The sequence below is a fragment of the Mustelus asterias genome, chromosome 12, assembly GCF_964213995.1.
Source record: "Mustelus asterias chromosome 12, sMusAst1.hap1.1, whole genome shotgun sequence".
Lineage (NCBI taxonomy): Eukaryota > Metazoa > Chordata > Chondrichthyes > Carcharhiniformes > Triakidae > Mustelus > Mustelus asterias.
Genome location: NC_135812.1, coordinates 33969909 through 33988722, shown reverse-complemented (window position 1 = coordinate 33988722; position 18814 = coordinate 33969909). Strand labels below are relative to the sequence as shown.

Sequence of the window (18814 nt, the reverse complement as noted above, 5' to 3'; positions counted from 1 at the left end):
CGGGTGGCTTCAGCGGTGCCTTTCCCACCGACCAGAATAGGGGATCCCATGCCAGATTCTGCGCTTGGAAGCTCATTCTTTAGCCCACCCACCCTCAGCTAAAGAGTTCAAATGTCCCGGCGCTATATTTAAATGCCAGTCCAGCACACACATTTCACTTCAGCCCAGTCTTCACCAGACCGTACAGGATGTCAGCAATTCAGACGGAAAAGGCTAGCAGCCACAAGAGAAATCTATTCTTTGACTGAAACACCCTCCCCCTGATCCCATCACCTAGATCCCCACCCAACATAGATGCCCCACCTGGATCCTTACCCAACACATCTAGAGTCTTTGTGTGTCCCCTTCCAGTAAACCATCTGGTATCCCTATGACCCCCCTTGTTTGTGAGTTTTTCATCCAGCCTTGTTGGGGTCCCGCTTTCCTCCCCTCAGTCTTCCCTCCAACTTCCTTTGTTCATCTTCTTCATGCACCTTCTTGCCCCTGTGTGTGCCATCGTGATCCCTCACCCTTCCACCCCCCCATCCTTGCACAGCCCTCCTTCCACAAAACCCCCTTGCTTTCACTGTGCAGTGCTGCTACTGCTATCTCCTGCTGTCTTGTACTGTTGTCTGTTTGGTTGTTACTGCGATCTGTTACCTGCTGCTACCAGTACCCTCACTGCTAAACACATATTTCTTAAAACTACTAAAAGAATCCCACTTGTTGCAAAGATTGTCTTCACAAATCTGTGTCTTTTTACGTATTGTAACAATCTCATGTCCTGGTTCATGAATAGCTCATTAAAATATCAAGGTCGTTTTGCTGAAGAAGTTCCTGATAATCATATTCACTCCAATCAAAGGTTCTTTGCAATCAACATTTTCCAGGAATGGGGACTAGGAGGAATCTTGGACTGGAAGGAATCTTGGACTGGATTTTCCAGCCGTGCTCACTTGAAGACCGGAAAATCCCACCCAAAGTCAACGGACCTGTGTCCCGCCCGCTACGATTCCCGAGGCGGGCTGGACAGGAAAATTCCACCCAGTGACTCCATATCTGTAGGTATTATTTACAGTTCTACAGTCCACAGGTACATACCCAATTGTGTGGCCTGATGGCTTTTGTTAGCTGTCTCTTGACGAGTGTATTGTGTGTATGTCAATGTCCTGTGGCATGTTGTGAGGCAGAGTTTGGCCAATTTCTGAAAATTGTCCAGCACAAACAACCTTTTTGCGGTAGCTATTTTTGGCTTTTAAATGTTAGCTTATTTTAAGTTGAATGCATTCTTGCTGAAGGACTGGCTATGGGACTCAACCTCCAAGTGACAGATCATATGAGTAATCAGATATCAGTATGTCTGACTACTCAGATGATCTGTCACTTTTAATCCACATCTCCTGTTTCTTGCTGAGCAAAGACCTGACGCATTGACTTTTGCCACCAGCTTTTAAAGTGAATACGTTCTTGCTGAAGGACTGAGTGACTTACTTTGGTTCCATTTTTATCTGTTAAATTATAGCCAGGGAATCATATTGTGGTTTATATTCCCAACCCTGTGTTGTTGTCTCTGATTGGGCAGCACGGTGGCACAGTGGTTAGCACTGCGGCCTTACAGCTCCAGGGACCCGGGTTTGATTCCCGGCTTGGGTCACTGTCTGTGTGGAGTTTGTACATTCTCCCCGTGTCTGCATGGGTTTCCTCTGGGTGTTCCGGTTTCCTCCCACAGTCCAAAGATGTGCAGGTTAGGTGGATTGGCCAATGCTAAAACGCTCCTTGGTGTCCCAAGATGTGTAGGTTAGGGGGATTAGCAGGGTAACATGTAGAGTTATGTGAATAGGGCAGGGGTGGGATGCTCTGTCAGAGAGTCGGTGCAGACTCAATGGGCTGAATGAATTCCTTTGACACTATATAGATTCTATGTCCTGCATGAATCAATGCTTGGTCCCTCCTATTTCTTATCAACATGCTCAGCAACTTCCAATTTCCATTTCTGCAACATCGCCTGCTTGACCCTGTCTCAGCTCATCTGCTGCTGAAACCCTCATCCATTCCTTTTTTACTTCTAATGCACTCCTAACTGGTTTCCCATGTTCTACTTTTTGTAAACCCGAGATCATCCAAGACACGCATTAAGTGAGGGAAGCACAATGGCACAGTGTTTAGCGCTGCTGCCTCGCAGCACCAGGGACCCGGGTTTGATTCCTGGCTTGGGTCGTTGTCTGTGCAGAGTCACATTCTCCCCGTGTCAGCGTGGGTTTCCTCCAGGTGCTCTGGTTTCCTCTCTCAGTCCAAAAGACGTGCTGGTTACGTCCATTGGCCGTGCCAAATTCTCTCCCTCAGTGTACCTGAACAGGCGCCGGAGTGTGGCGACCAGGGGATTTTCACAGTAACTTCATTGCAGTGTAAATGTAAGCCTATTTGCGATAATAATAAATAAACTTTTCAGTCCCTTTCCCCATCCCCCCTGCGCTTGCTGACCCACACTGGCTTCCGGTTAAACAGTGCATTGACTTTAAAACACAGATAATTTTTTTCAAATCCTTCCCTTCACTTTGTGGGTGACAAAACAGACAAGAAGTAAATAACGTCTCCGGATATCTATATTTTCATGGGGATTATTTACCAGTTTCACAAAGCAATGTCATTAGACATTTTCATAAGTTAATTGCTTTTGCAATCCTGTCATGTCTGAGAACTTAACACGTATGACTTTGCAGACTCCCACTGAAGGCAAATTTAAAAAGCTGTCATGATTTTGGATATGAAAGTCATGTATCAGAAGTGAATTAAACCTTTATTTTTAACCAGAACTATTTACAGTCTGTATGCCTGAATGATAAACTTGATTATTAACAAGACTGTCTGCCCCAGAAAATATTCTTTGATCTTGAGTATAACAGATGTGAATTTTCATGCTTCTTCTCTTCCCTCTTTACCTCTCTGTCTCCACACTGAGTTGCTAAGAAAGGGTCTCTGGGGATAATCTTGTTGCATATCACTGAAGAATCAGTTGAAAGTGAGAGGCAGGCTGTTCCAGATGTTAAAACATGTTTCAATATATGATGAGGCGATCTTGTTTGTAAAATACTCAGGGTCTGATTATGTTAGTACTAAAGTATGTCTCTGTCCAATTTGTTTTGGATGTTATCGGTAATAGCTGTACCCTCCATTATTGTGTAGTTGACCGTACAGCCTTAACGTTACATTAATTCTGCTGGACGGGAGGAGGTAATGTTGATGTCACATAAATGAATGTTCTCCATGCTCGACACATTGCTGCTATAGTTGCTGCTAAATTCTCTAGACTATAAAATCTAGTTTTTGAAAGTCACATTTGCAATGTCAGTGCCAACATTAAGACTCTGGAAACTGCGTCAAGAGTTACTGCTGTAAGCCTCTTGATCACGCCTTATTAATTTAGTGCAAATCCAAATGGAGACAGGCTTACTTGCTTAGAACTATGTTTCATGGGTTTGGAGGCATGCTCTATAATGACATATGTCATATAATGAGTTTCAATTAAAAGCAATGGTCAGTTACTACTTATCGTCTGTGCGACATCCTTTGGTAGCACACTAGCCTTGAAACCACAAGGTCTGGGTTCATGTCACACTGCAGGACTTGAGCACAAACATCAAGGATGACTGCCCGGTGCAATACCAAAGCAGCACTGCGCTGTTGGAGGTGCCATCTTTGGATGCGTTGTTAAATCGAGGCCCATTTCCCTGCTTGAGTAGATGTAAAAGATCCCACAGCACTACTTTGAAGAACAGCAGAAGAGTTATCCCTGGGGTGGGATTTTCCAGCTACACTCGACCCAAGACTGGAAAATCCTGCCCGAGGTCTACACTCATTTTCATGGTTTGCCTACGATTCCTGTGGTGGGCGGGACGGGAAAATTCTGCCCCTCGCGTCCTGGCCAATATTTACCCCTCAATCAACATTACAAAAAACAGATTATTCTGCAACTGTCACATTGCTGTTTGCAGGAGCTTGATGAGCACAAACTAGTTTCCGTGATTCCTACATTATAACAGTGGCCATATTTCAAAGTATTTCATTGGCTGTAAAGCGGCACGGTGGTGCCGTGGTTAGCACTGCTGCCTCACAGTGCTAGGGATCTGGGTTCAATTCCCGGCTTGGGCCACTGTCTCGGCTGAGTCTGCATGTTCTCCCCGTGTCTGCGTGGGTTTCCTCCGGGTGCTTCGGTTTCCTCCCACAGTCCAAAAGATGTGCTGGTTAGGTGCCTTGGCCATGCTAAATGCTCTCTCTGTGTCCCCGAACAGGCGCCGGAGTGTGGCGACTAGGAGACTTTCACTTCATTGCGATGTTAATGTAAGCCTATTTGTAATACTAATAAATAAACTTTAAAAAGTGCTTGGAGATGTCCCGTGATTGTGGAAAGTGCCAGTCTTTCTTTCCTTTATCTGTTTGTGGTGAAGCCGCACTGTATATAGCCTGGTCTCTCACCTGCATTTCTTAATTATTCAAACTGAGTCTCTCTGTTCCAGCTTTGATTTGTATTCTGATGCCCACTACTCCGCTAACTGTCTGCCTTTAGGGTGAAGGCGACTGAAGCTGTCTGGGGCGGAGTGTACTCATCTATTCCTGATTCAGTCTGCCCTGATGCTACAAGACCCATGGTGGGATTCCTGCCACCGCTGTTGTTCACATCCTTCGCTGCTGGGAAACCTGTGTCGTGCGGAGATCGCATCTGGCCGTGGGAAGGGCTGGAAAATTTCACCCCCGGACCTTGGGTCGCATATCAGCAATTGTGTTTGGGTGAAACAGTGCACAGGGAAATTTACGTAAGACAGAGAGGAGATTAGAATTTGAGTGTTGGATTGCCCGGGTCAGATAAAATAGGATTGAGTCAATGACCAATATCACTATCCACCATATTCATAGAATCCCTACAATGCAGAAGGAGGCCATTTGGCCCATCAAATCTGCACCCACCACAATCCCACCCAGCCAGTCCCTATCCCTATCCCTGCTAGTCCTCCTGACACTAAATGGCAATTTACCATAACCAATCAACCTGACCCGCACATCTTTGGATTGTGGGAGGAAACCGGAGCACCCGGAGGAAATCCACGCAGATACGGGGAGAATGTGCAGACTCCACACAGAGCCAGAAATTGAAGACGGGTTCCTGGCACTGTGAGGCAGTAGTGCTAACCACTGTGCCACCATGCCGCCCGACAAATAGAGCAATATACACAGATCTCAGAAGACCAAGCTGGAGCTAAGGACATAGGGATCAGTCAATGATATGTATGTATTTTTAAATATGCAAGTTGATGTGATAAGGCATTGTTGTACGAGCATTTTACTCACAGTCCCTGGGTTCTGCTGGTGAGAAGATTCTCGCAGAGAGACCACAGCTAACTGTCTCTGTAGCCGCAACACCTCTTTCTGAGACTCTCTCAGCACTCGCTCAAAGTCACTGTGTTTCAACCTGTCAGGAGCCTCCTGTGCACACACAAAAACAGAAAAGGTGCTCTGATTTATTCCAAGAGTTTGCACACTGAAATAAGAAAGCAGATATCATTAAGATATGAGTGCATGAGAATAACCATTTTTTGGATTACAGAGTGGCAAGGTTCCTTAGAAACCTTCGCAAACAAATGTATTGAATATCGAGATTAAATGTCGAGGTCAGCTCGGAAATTTTCCTCTGTACTTTGAGCACTACAAACTTTGTAAATTGCTGGAAAAAGGTTAAATAGAAATCAGTTTTGCATTGGCTTGAGATGTGACTGTAATGCAAAAAGAATGAGTGGTAATGTTTCCTCTTGCTTCATAAGTGGGTGATTATCTTAAAAATGCATTCAAGAAATATTTGGACAGCTCCTGGCTTGTAATGGTTTTAAGAACACAAAAACTGAATGAACAGACATCCATCAGACCAAGATTCAGAGCTATCAGATCAATACTGAGACTTCTTTTCAAGTGAAGCAGTGCCCAGAGCCAGGTAACATTTATGTACTGCGATCTTACAACACAAATTAAATTCATTTAATTTTAGGTATGAGTTTGTCATGTCCTTGCTACGCCCTAACCAACATTGGATGGGTTCAGCAACAAATCATGATCTTAAGCAACCTTATAAAACGGATACAAACAAAACAAGAGTCTAATAAGAATTCTAAGATTGGAGAAAACTAGTAGTGCAAATGATTTAGCAGAATTTGCACAAGCAAAAGTCATATGCAAGTCTGCCACTCAAATACCATCACCACATTGAAGCTGTCATGAAATGGACATTAGAAGACATTCACTTGTTGAGTTTGCAACCACTGGCTGGTAAGAAACAGCTGCCATGTGAACCCTGTACACGCAGGGTGATAGATCTTGCAACCCATTCAATCATGTACATCCGTGAAGGCAGTTGAGACATCAGCAATTGTCCCATCACCAATTGTCAAATCAGCATCATTCAATATCATAAGCTTGGAATACATGTAGATATTGTTGAAGATGGCAGAGCAGACTGAGAAAGAGGTTGAAAGAACATTCAGGATACTGGACTTTATAAATAAGAGATATAGAGTTTGAAAGCAAGTGTGTTATGATGAACCTTTATAAAAACTCATTTGGCCTCACCTGGAGCAGTGTGTCTGATGCTGGGCACAACACTTCAGAAAGGTTGTGAAAGCTTTAGAGAGGGTATGGAAAAGATATATGACCATGGTTCCAGCTTTGACTGACTTCAGTATGTTGGTAGATTAGAGCAGAGAAAGTTAGGAGGAAATTTGATAGAGCTGTTCAAAAACATGAGAGGTGCATACAAGACTAGATAGAACTTGTCCCTATTGTGATGAAAGTGTGCAAATCATACGTATATATATTGTGTGATTTTTATGTTTCAGGAGAATGTTTTAAAGTTCAGCTTTTTTTCTGCAAGTGGTCAGTATGTCTGGAAGGAATAAAGCTTGGATGCTGCGAAAGCAGGGTAATTATTCAAGTATTTATGTTAAATAGGGTTAATAGACTTTTGTTTACTTAAATTCCCCATGGTTTCAGATTAGAGTGATTGACAGGATCATGTGATCTTGGTTTATGTGTAGTCCTGGATCTGTACCAGGCAAAGAAACAGGCTTTTGAAGAAAATAAGTTGGAATTAGGTTGAAGTTAGGAGAGTTTTGCAGGCTTCTGAAACCTCTATATCTCTCAGAAACCCCAAGGCTGTCTACACTCAATATAGCAAGTATACTTATCACTGCCAACTACATTCAAAGTGGGTTTAAGTCTGTAAGAAGAATGTTGCTTATTTTGAACTGAAATAGTGATAAGTTAGAAATGAGAGTTGTTTCTTTTCACGTTTAAAGGTTGTCCAACTGTTAAGTTGGAGTTAAGCTGCTTCATTTTGTTAGAGTTACACTTAAGGTGTGTTATGAATAAAGCTTGTTTTGATAAAAGATGCCTAATTTGTCAGTGAAATTCCTCCTGGATGTGAAGAAATACTTTTTTTACACAGTGAGTGGCTACAGTCTGAAAGCGTTGGAGACAGATTCAATCATGATTTTTAAAAAGGAATCAGATAAGCACTCGAAGGGATAACATTTTGGAGGATTGGGCAGCCTTTAAAAGCGAGCAGAGGACAACTAAAAAAGCCATAAATGGGGAGAAAGTGTGAGTGTAAGCTAGCTAGTAATATAAAAGAAGATAGGAAGAGTCTTTTTCAATATATAAAAGGTAAGAGAGAGGCAAAAATAGACATTGGACCACTGGAAAATGAGACTGGAGCAGTAATAATAGGAAACAAAGAAATGGCAGAGGAACTGAATAGTTACTTTGCATCAGTCTTCACAGTGGGAGACACCAGTGGGATGCCAGAGCTCCAGGAGAATCAGGGGGCACAGGTGAGTGCAGTGCATCACTAAGGAGAAGGTTCTGGGGAAATTGAAAGGTCTGAAGGTGGATAAATCACCTGGATTGGATGGACTACACCCCAGGGTTCTAAGAGAGATAGCTGAGGAAATTGTGGAGACATTGGTGGTGATCTTTCAGGAATCACTGGAGGCAGGGAGGGTACCAGAGGACCGGAAAGTAGCTAATGTAACACCGCTGTTTAAGAAGGGAGGGAGGCAGCAGATGGGAAATTATAGGCCGGTTAGCCTGACTTCAGTCATTGGCAAGATTTTAGAGCCCATTATTAAAGATGAAATCGCAGAATACTTGGAAGTGCATGATAAAATAGGACCGAGTCAGCACGGCTTCGTCAAGGGGAGGTCATGTCTGACAAAATCTGATAGAGTTCTTTGAGGAGGTAACAAGGAAGTTAGATGAAGGAGAACCAGTGGACGTGATTTATTTAGATTTCCAGAAGGTCTTTGACAAGGTGCCGCATAGGAGACTCTTAAATAAGTTAAGAGCCCATGGTGTTAAGGATTAGATCCTGACCTGGATAGAGGATTGACTAACTGGCAGAAGATAGAGAGTGGGGATAAAGGGGTCTTTTTCAGGATAGCAACCGGTTACTAGTGGTGTGCCTCAGGGGTCGGTGCTGGGACCACAACTTCTCACAATATATATTAACGATTTGGAAGAAGGAACTGAAGGCACTGTTGTTAAGTTTGCAGATGATACAAAGGTATGTAGAGGAACAGGTAGTATTGAGGAAGCAGGGGGGGCTGCAGAAGGACTTGGACAGGTTAGAAGAGTGGGCAAAGAAGTGGCAGATGGTATGCAGTGTGGAAAAATGTGAGGTTATGCACTTTGAAAGGAGGAATGGAGGCATAGACTATTTTATAAATGGGGAAATGCTTAGGAAATCAGAAGCACATGTTCTGATTTCTTGTTCAAGATTCTCTTAAGGTTAACGTGCAGGTTCAGTCAGCAGTTAGGAAGGAAAATGCAATGTTAGCGTTCATTTCAAGAGGGCTAGAATACAAGAGCAGGGATGTACTTCTGAGGCTGTATAATGCTCTGGTCAGACCCCATTTGGAGAACTGTGAGCAGTTTTGGGCCCCGTATCGAAGGAAAGATGTGCTAGCCTTGGAAAGGGTCCAGAAGAGGTTCACAAGAATGATCCCTGGAATGAAGAGCTTGTCATATGAGAAACAGTTGAGGACTCTGGGTCCAATTGTATACATTGGAATTTAAAAGGATGAGGGGGGGATCTTATTGAAACTTACAGGATACTTTTAAGTCTGGATAGAGTGGACATGAAGAGGATGTTTCCACTAGTAGGAAAAACTAGAACGAGAGGGCACAACCTCAGGCTAAAGGGACAATCTTTTAAAACAGAGATGAGGAGAAATTTCTTCAGTCAGAGCGTGGTGAATCTGTGGAACTCTTTGCCGCAGAAGGCTGTGGAGACCTGGTCATTGAGCGTCTTTAAGACAGAGATAACTAGGTTGTTGATTAAAAAGGAGATCAGGGATTATGGGGAAAAGGCAGGAGAATGGGGATGAGAAAAGTATCAGCCATGATTGAATGACGGAGCAGACTCGATGGGCCGAGTGGCCTAATACTGCTCGTATGTCTTATGGTCTTATACGGGGAAAGGGCAGTGGTCTCATTAAACTGCTTTCGCAGAGAGCCAGCTCAACTGGCCAAATTTGTATATTTTTGTAAAAACTATGGATGTACAATGTGATGAGGTCCTCTTAACCGTTTGGAAACTGCAGTGCATCACAGCTGGTAAGGCACGGGGAAAATCGAGTTCTTTCTGAGTGACTGCAGACCGCACTTGTCATGGTTAACCTGCAGCTGCAGGGTGGATGCTCGGAGAATTCTGAGGCACTTCTATCAGAGCCTGTCACAGGGGAAGCTTGGCTTATTTTTCTGAAATCTTTTGATCTCACATTCTACAATACTTTTACGAGAAAACGGCATATTAAATCATATTCCCACTGTCTAAAATGGATGTGGGAATTTTGCAGGAAAGCCTCTTCATTCTTTTTGGAGAAACTATAACCACAACTGACAGTGGTGGAAATATCCGGGGTACAACATAGAATCATAGAATCCTACTGTGCAGAAGGAGGCCATTCGGCCCATCGAGTCTGCACCAACCACAATCCCACCCAGGCCCTATCCCCGTAACCCCAGGATTACCCTACTAATCCCCCTGACACTAGGGTTAATTTAGCATAGCCAATCCACCTAAAGATGTGGAGGATTATAGGGAGTGTGATACGTAGAATGGACCATGGTCGAAACATATCTTCACTTGTTAACTTTGAAAACCAGAATGAATGATGGGTGTACGGATTAAAATTGTTTGGGCTGGGAGCCGTGTGGAGGATGAAGATGTGAAGGGAAGGTCGGGAAGAGAATGCATGTGAGGCGCAAGATAAAATTTTATGATCGCTGCAGAGACCAATAATTTTTATAAAGAGATTCAAACTTCCAGTTATTGGCTGAAAGACTGACGAGGCAAGATTTTGTTTAAAAAATGCTGCCGTAACACATTATTTAAAAAAAAACTACTGACTGAACATTATTTTCTTTCTGTAGACAAGTTACATTTTAAACCACAGAAAGGAGTATTCCCCTTTCAGACTTATTGCACTCACCACAGAATTACAGTCCTTATTGCAAATAGTACACAATTTCTCCCAGTTTCCAATGGATTCCCGTATCCCGATTTTTCCAAATAGTGACTTTCAGTGAACATGTCCAGGTACTTTCCTCAATGAATTTCTTCAATCAACCGCCAGTAGTGAGGCTTGTTCTGACGATTCTTCTTCTTCCTGGCCGAATCTCCCAGAATCCAATGGCTGCAGGCTGCATCATGTTGACTAAAGACTGTCTCTCTCTCTCTCTCTCTCTCCTGCCATGCAGACTCTTGTCTCTGCTGACCATACGGAACTCCTATCTGTCTAAATCCATTGAATTTCAGGCAGCCTAAATAGCTCATAAACAGCTGCCCTGCCTTATTCCCTATGGTTACATGAATCACATTAACCTTGTAACTCGGTGAAAATGATAATTAGCTACCTTGACCTCAACTGGAGCGTGAAGGCGATCAGCTCACAGAAGGAGACACACACACAAAGCAATCAGACACAGAAAGAGGGACACAGAGAATTCTTGTGAGGAGAAGAAACAAAATACTGGCAGGAAGGGGTCTGTTTTCCTGGTTGGCAGAAAAGGAGACATGGGCTGTTGGGGGTGCTGACAGAGCTGGCTGAAAAGGTCTCAAACCTGGAAAGCTGTGTGAATAGCTCGGAGATGCGAAAGAACTGAGAGTTTTCCCAGAAGTGGCCAAACCATGAATGATGGTGTTAGTGGTTGGCTGGTTGAAAAGGAACTCTGGAAATCTGCATCGTCAGATCTGTCATGCGGGTTCACAGAAGTGAGCCTTGCTGATGATAATCATGCCCGTGAAACTGGGGCGTGAAAGCTGTTGTCGGACCTACTCTGTCTCCACATCATGAATAAAGAGCAGCATTGTTGGACATTCTGGAATGCGAGGTCATAGTTTTAGGCTCAGGGGTGGCAAATTTAAAACAGAAATGAGGAAGAATTGCTTCACTCAAAGGGTCCGTGATACTGTGGAATTCTCTACAGAGTGCAGTGGAGGTTGGAACAAATTTGAGGAGATATATAGGTTCTTAATTGGTAGCGAGATAAAGGGTCATGGGGAATGGGTAGGAAGGCGGAGATGAGGCCAAGATGAGATCAGCCATGATCATATTGAATGGCGGAGCAGGCGTCAGGGTCCGAGTTCTTATGTTATGTTCTTATGTTATATTTTGCAACTGTACAGCCAAAATAGTGCTACAATTATGTGGGGAGTGCTTGTGGTTGTGTAAGACGTATTTTTCTTGCATCAGCTATTCAAAGTGAAGTTTACCTTTCTATTTATCATATGCCTCTTAATTCACGTGTATTTTGTGTTGGTTCTGATTCCAGTCAAAGTAAAAACTTCAGAAAGTGGAATCTTGTGGGTAATTCTCTTCATTTTGGGAGGCATTCTGTAAATTTGGTTATTTTGGTTTAGTGTGCCACAACGGGAATTGTAATGTTGACACATTTCAAGGATGCGATTTTGCGGTTACGAGGAAATACTGGGAAGCAGAGAAAATTAAATCAAGGTTTTCTAAATTTATAAAGCATTTTCCTGGAATAAACAGGAAAAGCCTATTTCATCTGAATGGGGACCGAGTGAAGGAAGGTGGGTTGTGAGGATCATTAGTTCAGAAATGTTACCAAGAGAGCAAGAAGAGAAGTTAGAAGAAAGATCTCGGTAGCTTGTCTGACTGCGGAAAACCTTGTCAAAGGCAGTCATGAGACACTTTTTGAAAAGAAAATGGGATAAATATTTAAAGCCAAGGAAGGAGCAGAGGAGAGCTTGGGGAAATGGGAATAGGTTTGGGCTGTTTTAGCAAAGAGACAACACAGACACAAAGGAGGGAATTTTCCCGTCCCGCCCGCCACGGGAATCATGGTGGGCAGGTGGCGGACCATGCAAAGATCTGTTGACCTCGGGAGGGATTTTCCAGTTTTGGGCCGAGCGCGGCCGGAAAATCTCGCCAAATGTGTTGACTGGCCTCTTTCTCAAAAGATCATAGAATTCTACAGTGCGGAAGGAGGCCATTCGGCCCATCGAGTCTGAACCGACCACAAACCCGACTCAGGCCCCATCCCTATAACCCCATGCATTTAGCCTAGCTAGCCCCCCTGACACTAAGGGACAATTTAGCATGGCCAATCCACCTAACCCGCACATCTTTGGACTGGGGGAGGAAATTGACTGTGACCGGGAATCAAACCCGGATCCCTGGTGCTGTGAGGCAGCAGTGCTAACCACCGTGCCGCCCATCTGTGCCAGTAAGCTTCCATGGAAGTTTTGTATGCCAATGTTGCATATTTAGTATTGACTCAAGGTTACCAATCTGAAGTGTTAACTGTTTCTCACTCTATGGATGATGCATTTTCTCTTTTCATTGTTCATTTTGTTCGTCTTCCCAGAATTTTTAGACTGTTCTGAAAATGATTTGCTGTGTGCTTTGTTTCCACACTCTCATAATCACTCTTCATGCTTTCAGCAACTCAGACATTGTCACAATTCCAATTTCACCCAAGGCGACAGCATTGTGAAGTATATGAGAATTGACATGTGGTAAGGGTAGCCTGCTGGAGACGAAAGGGTGACTTTGGATGCAGGCTTTCCCAAAGCATTCTATTACTGGAGGTTTTCATCGCCTCATGCCTGTGTTTGTTGTTAACTCGGAGTCATAAGTATAAGATGGTCACTAAATTCAATAAGAAAGTTAGGGACTTCACTACCAAGTGGAGCAGTTGAGAGAGATAGCCGAGATGCATTTAATGGGGTTCTGGATAGGCACATGTGAGTAAGATATGCTGCTGTCCTGAAGTGTGAATACTCTGCTTTACCAGTAAGCGTGCCCAGCAGAGGGCGAACTGCACACACTCAGCAGTGACTTGCAAAGAAGCAATGCTGCAACACAAACTCAGAAAGCAGAGTAAAAAACATACAGTAACATTTCAGGAATAAATTCTGCAGTTTTTTAAACTGATAAATTTTGAATTTGTAATACCATTACTTTCCAATTTCTTTAACCCCTTGATATCTGCCTGTGACTTTCTTCTGTTCATGTGGATGTACGGTATTCGTCCCATAGCTCTCACTGATGCAACAGGGTTTGCAACTGTGAATTCTCAAGTAATCTATACTTCTCATGATACAGCTCCTTATCTTGAGATCTTAATGATTTGGGGATTTACATAGCAGTCAATCCAAAACATTGGCTCATTTTTGATGGTTGCCACCATTATGTTCAGTGTATTTTAATGCAGTTGTGAATAATATAAATAATTGCAAATGCAAATTCTACAGACTTGTGTGAATAATCCTGTGGACAATGTTTATTCTCAGAACATAACTAGCACGTTTGTACTTCTCTGGCCACTTAGTCACTTGTAGCTGAATTATGAGTAAATATGTCCAATTGGGTGGCACAGTGGTTAGCACTGCTGCCTCACAGCGCCAGGGTTCCGGGTTCGATTCCCGGCTTGGGTCACTGTGCGGAATCTGCACGTTCTCCCCTAGAGAGGTTTCCTCCAGGTGCTCCGGTTTCCTCCCATGGTCTGAAAGACGTGCTGTTTCGGTGCATTGGCCATGCTACATTCTCCCTCAGAGTACCCGAACAGGCGCCGGAGTGTGGCGATGAGGGGATTTTCACAGTAACTTCATTGCAGTGTTAATGTAAACCTTACTTGTGACACAAATAAAAAAAACTATGCACAATTTTTCTGAAGAGCAAGACTTCACTGTGAATAAATGACATACCAAAACAGAGAGAAGTTTTGTACCTTTGATGGTCCCAGTTTTGCATGAAGGTCACGACATTCTTGCCTCAGTTCTTCGATCTCTTTGTCCTTTGCGAGGATGACATCAGCATGTTCAGAGAGATCTTTGGCACGTTGTCTGGCAAATGCTTTCTTGTAATGTTCTAGGCTGGAGCCCTTAACTAGGACAGGAGAGTTCACCTAAATGAAAACAGATATTATAGTCAGAGACACAGAAAACCAAGGGTTGTTTTCAATGGCTGGGATAGGTACACATTTCTCTGCATCATTACATTGATAGTCCAACTTTGTCTAAAATTTGGCCTGCGAATGTCAGTCGATAGCTGACTTTTCTGGTCATTGTACCTATGTCATTGGAACCAATATAGATGATGATCTCTGGATGTTTACTCTCCATAAGAGTTTTAACAACACCAGGTTAAAGTCCAACAGGTTTATTTGGTAGCAAATGCCAAAATGTAGCCATTATGGTAGCAAATGGCATTTGCTACCAAATAAACCTGTTGGACTTTAACCTGGTGTAAAAACTCTTACTGTGTTTACCCCAGTCCAACGCCGGCATCTCCACATCATGTTTACTCTCCCACAGCAGAGCATTCTGCAGTGTTCAGATGCATCCCTGATCCTGGCACCAGCAAAGAAATACATCATCCTGAATTCAAGTCTGTGGCTGCAGTCTATTCTAAGATCAATAGAATCTCCTTTCACTATTGTTTACCCGATCTTCCTCTGTAGCCCCCATTTATGGCTGAGTCGACCATGATGTTATGGATTTGACTCTGGCTGTACTCTACAGAGAATCATCACCCTCACCAGTATTCAGGACTTAATACTGGTTGGAGAGTGAGATTCCCTCAGTGAAGTCCTACATTATCTGCTTTGACTTGCTTGATTGTCTAGCAGTCATCCATTCCTTTACTGTGAGGTGACCACATCTTGAAACATGCTACCCACAAGACCCTCAGTCGCATAGGTTCACTGCATTGACTACAGATGCTGCTCAAGCTCTGAAACCTGGAGCTCAAACTCTTCCAGCTCTGGATATCACCGTGCATGCGAAATGCAGCACGAGAAATGCACTAGAGTTTCAACACGGAACAGGGTTTGCATCAAGTCTGAGGTATCCTGCTATGCCGGTATTTATTAGAATAACTAAATTTAACAGGAGTAAACTAAAGCCTTACTAATGATTTATCAGAAAAAACATCTATCCAGTTCATTCGTTTAATAAGTATAGTACGTTGCAGATTCTCAGCTCTGTGCTTGACACACCTCTTGTGCTTAAAGAGCAAAAAAACCCCTGCAATACTCACCACCTGCTGTCCTGTGGCATCAACCCTTGATTTTCTTTTGATGATTTTAGAGGTCTGGTTCACGAATGTTCCACAAGTTTACCCCCAAGTTCCTTTATCTGTTGCCACGCCTCTCCCTCACCTCCTCTATTCCAGGTGAGTGAATCCATTTCTAGTATCATCCTATGGTGATCAAGACTAGACAACTGCTTTTAACCAGTGACTTAGCATCATTGCAGTGCTCTGTTGCCGTCTTGGATTTTTAATGCAGGAGAATTTTACGAGACAGTGAGCAGACTGTGCTCCACATGTCAGAGACGCTGAGTGCCATTTAAATCCTCATAAATTTCAAAAGGGGGAAAGTGCCTTATCCGCAATAAAAAGAGAAATTGATACATATTTTCTCATTCGACTGAGTTCACTTAAATGCTCATCAGATCTAAGAGTAAAATCTGAATATGTCCAACAATCATGAGGTTTTAACACATTAAAAATTCTAAACCAGGCGTAACGCTTGGAGACAACATTTGCATTTCACAAAAATGCTCTAAGCCTGCTAAAAATGGCCTGCCTCCTACATGATCATCTTCATGGCTCTACTCACTGCCAAGTTAGCCAAGTCAGATGCATTTGCATAGGTATATCATATGCTGGTTCCAAGTATAGTCTGATCAATTTGCCTGTTAGTAGGGTAGGTACATGATATACTAGCTCTAAGTACTGCCTGATCTATTACGCAGTTGTTAAGGAAAATGCATAAAACACTAATGGTGAGAGCAGCAGAGATATATAATGCCTGCAGCAGCTTTGTAAATTGCAGTAGTTCTACAAGGAGTATGCAGACGTAAGTTCAGAAATCAAAGTTAAAGATTACATACATTGCACAATGGACTTTCAATACGTAATTATTTTAGAATGTATGCATTTTCCCCTTGAAGTTCTCTATTTGTGGGGCATGGGCATCGCTGGCTGGCCAGCATTTATTGCCCATTCCTAGTTGCCCTTGAACTGAGTGGTTTGCTAGACCATTTCAGAGTGCAGTTGAGAGTTAACCACATTGCTGTGGCTCTGGAGTCAAATGTAGGCCAGACCAGGTAAGGATGGCAGAGTTCTTTCCCTAAAGATCATGAGTGAACCAGTTTATTCAACAACGGTTTCATGGTCATCAGTAGATTCTTAATTCCAGATTTTTTTCTGTTGAATTCAAATTCCACCAGCTGCCGTGGTGGGATTCAAACCAGGGTGCCCAGAACATTAGCTGAGATTCTGGATTCATAATGGGGCGACAATACCACCAGGCTATCGCGTCCCCATTGCTATGCACCTTCAGTGTTAAGCACGTGCAAGAGTGAAACTGTATGCTGGACATGGGTAAGTGGATACACTGGTTGTTATTGAAAGAAGAGTCTGATTAGACTTGGATCAAAGCTTATTTTCAGCTACATAGTCACAGACAAAACTCAGCAGGGTCACATGAAAATCAATCTACTCCTTTAAAACAATTCATTTCTGCTTTTAGTCTTGAACATTTATCTCTCTTCTCAATGCAGCATATACCTGTCTGTCATTCTTTAGTACACCAGAAGGTGAAGCCTGACCTTTCAGTGAGCCGGGTGCCCTCCCATCTGCTACTACTCCGTTTAGAATTCACCCTGATATGCGACAGGACAGCTTAGAGCAGAACTGTTCTTTCAAAGATACAGATGGGGGTACGGTATTGCGGACTGCAACTGCAATAAACTGTTTTAGAACTGCTTGCTGCACATTGTGTATAACTGTAATGCAGGGATCGGTCTTTGCATACTGTAATACTGATACAAACAAGGCCTCAGGATTTACTCTGTTGAGTGTTCACTGCATAGTATTCGACAAGCCGGTGGTGATCCTGAAACAGAACATTCAATCCAATCACTGCACAAACGTTTTGTTGAATGAGGTACTGGCAGATTAAGCACCAAATGGACAATCTTGTAATCTCTAACTGTGAATTCTGTCTGAGAAAGGCAGGTGTTAACCTACATGCAGCCAAGGAGAGGCACTGATGTGAAAGGATCGAAATGCTAAAAGCTTTATCACCTCGTTGTTAAATGTAGAAGGTTTGTGCCACATCTACAGGGATGCTTTGTGCTCCATCCACAGTGATCAGCGAGCATCTTGTCCAATATTGTACCAAACAAACTTGTGAATGAGATAAGAACCAGCCCCGATATTCCCTGCACTGCAGTACAGTAAGTGGATGATACATCTTTCCATGGCTGTCACAATGCAACTAGATATTCCAGACTCCGGATTGGTGACTCCTGTTAGATATGTTCCTGAACTCCTCCTTCCACTGTCCTTGCAGTCAAACAGCTTTTATTATCATCTCCAAAATGACCCTCTGGATTGACAAAGGGTCATCTAGACTCGAAACATTGGCTCTATTCTCTCCCCACAGATGCCGTCAGACCTGCTGAGATTTTCCAGCATTTTCTGGTTTTGTTTCAGATTCCAGCAGCCGCAGTATTTTGCTTTTACCTGAATCACATTGTCAACAACCCAATGGCTTGCTCTATTACTGCTCTGTGCTCATCTTGCTTTGGTTGTGGCTTTCCTCTGCAGCAATGGTAGGGCTCCTGACAGGTATCATCAGCCTCATCCTTAGAACATAACCCTGGTTTCCAAGGGGCCATCGTCTGACTCTTTTTGGAGCTGTGAAGATCTATGGGAGATGTGACTGGCAGAGTATGAAGGTATCATGGCAACTTCCAGCATATTTTACTCAGAAATGAAAGAAAACCTTCCAGTGGTCACATACGAGCTAGACACTGATCAATACATTTTGATTGGTTGATCTGAGGGTGCCTTAACTGCCACACGTGTCATTCCTGACTCCCTGGATCTGTGGGAATCAAGTCACTGCAGCAAATCTGAGAGCCTCTCATTCTGGCTGGCAGTTGCAAAGTGGATGTAACTGGCAGCCCTGGCAAACATGGCATTAGTCACCTAAGAGGTACAGTTGTGCGCAGCAGATTGTGAAATCCTGCAGATTCCTGGAAGGGGCTGGAGGCAAAGAAATTCAGGACTGTGGTGATCTTGCTGGTCACTGGCCATCAGTGCCCACCAGGCCCACTGAGAAGAAGGTTTTGTTGCAGGAGGCTGCTTATGCCAGCAACAATCTGTGGTTGAAGTCTGAGCCTCCTGCGGCACTGTTGCTCAGCCATGTCAAGAAAGTTGGTCCAGTTTGATTAACCTGGCCTAGGGTATCG

The 18814-nt window shown here is 43.4% G+C and overlaps 1 protein-coding gene across 1 annotated transcript in view; it reads right to left on the bottom strand.

Annotated features, from left to right (window-relative positions):
* tspoap1 (TSPO associated protein 1) overlaps nucleotides 1-18814 on the bottom strand; it is a 286284-nt gene that overhangs the window by 114274 nt on the left and 153196 nt on the right. The window contains exons 4-5 of the mRNA XM_078225016.1: nucleotides 14278-14454; nucleotides 5323-5457 (exon numbers count right to left, since the gene is read on the bottom strand). Coding sequence (XP_078081142.1) covers nucleotides 5323-5457; nucleotides 14278-14454 — 312 coding nt within the window. The remainder of the gene's footprint in view (nucleotides 1-5322; nucleotides 5458-14277; nucleotides 14455-18814) is intronic.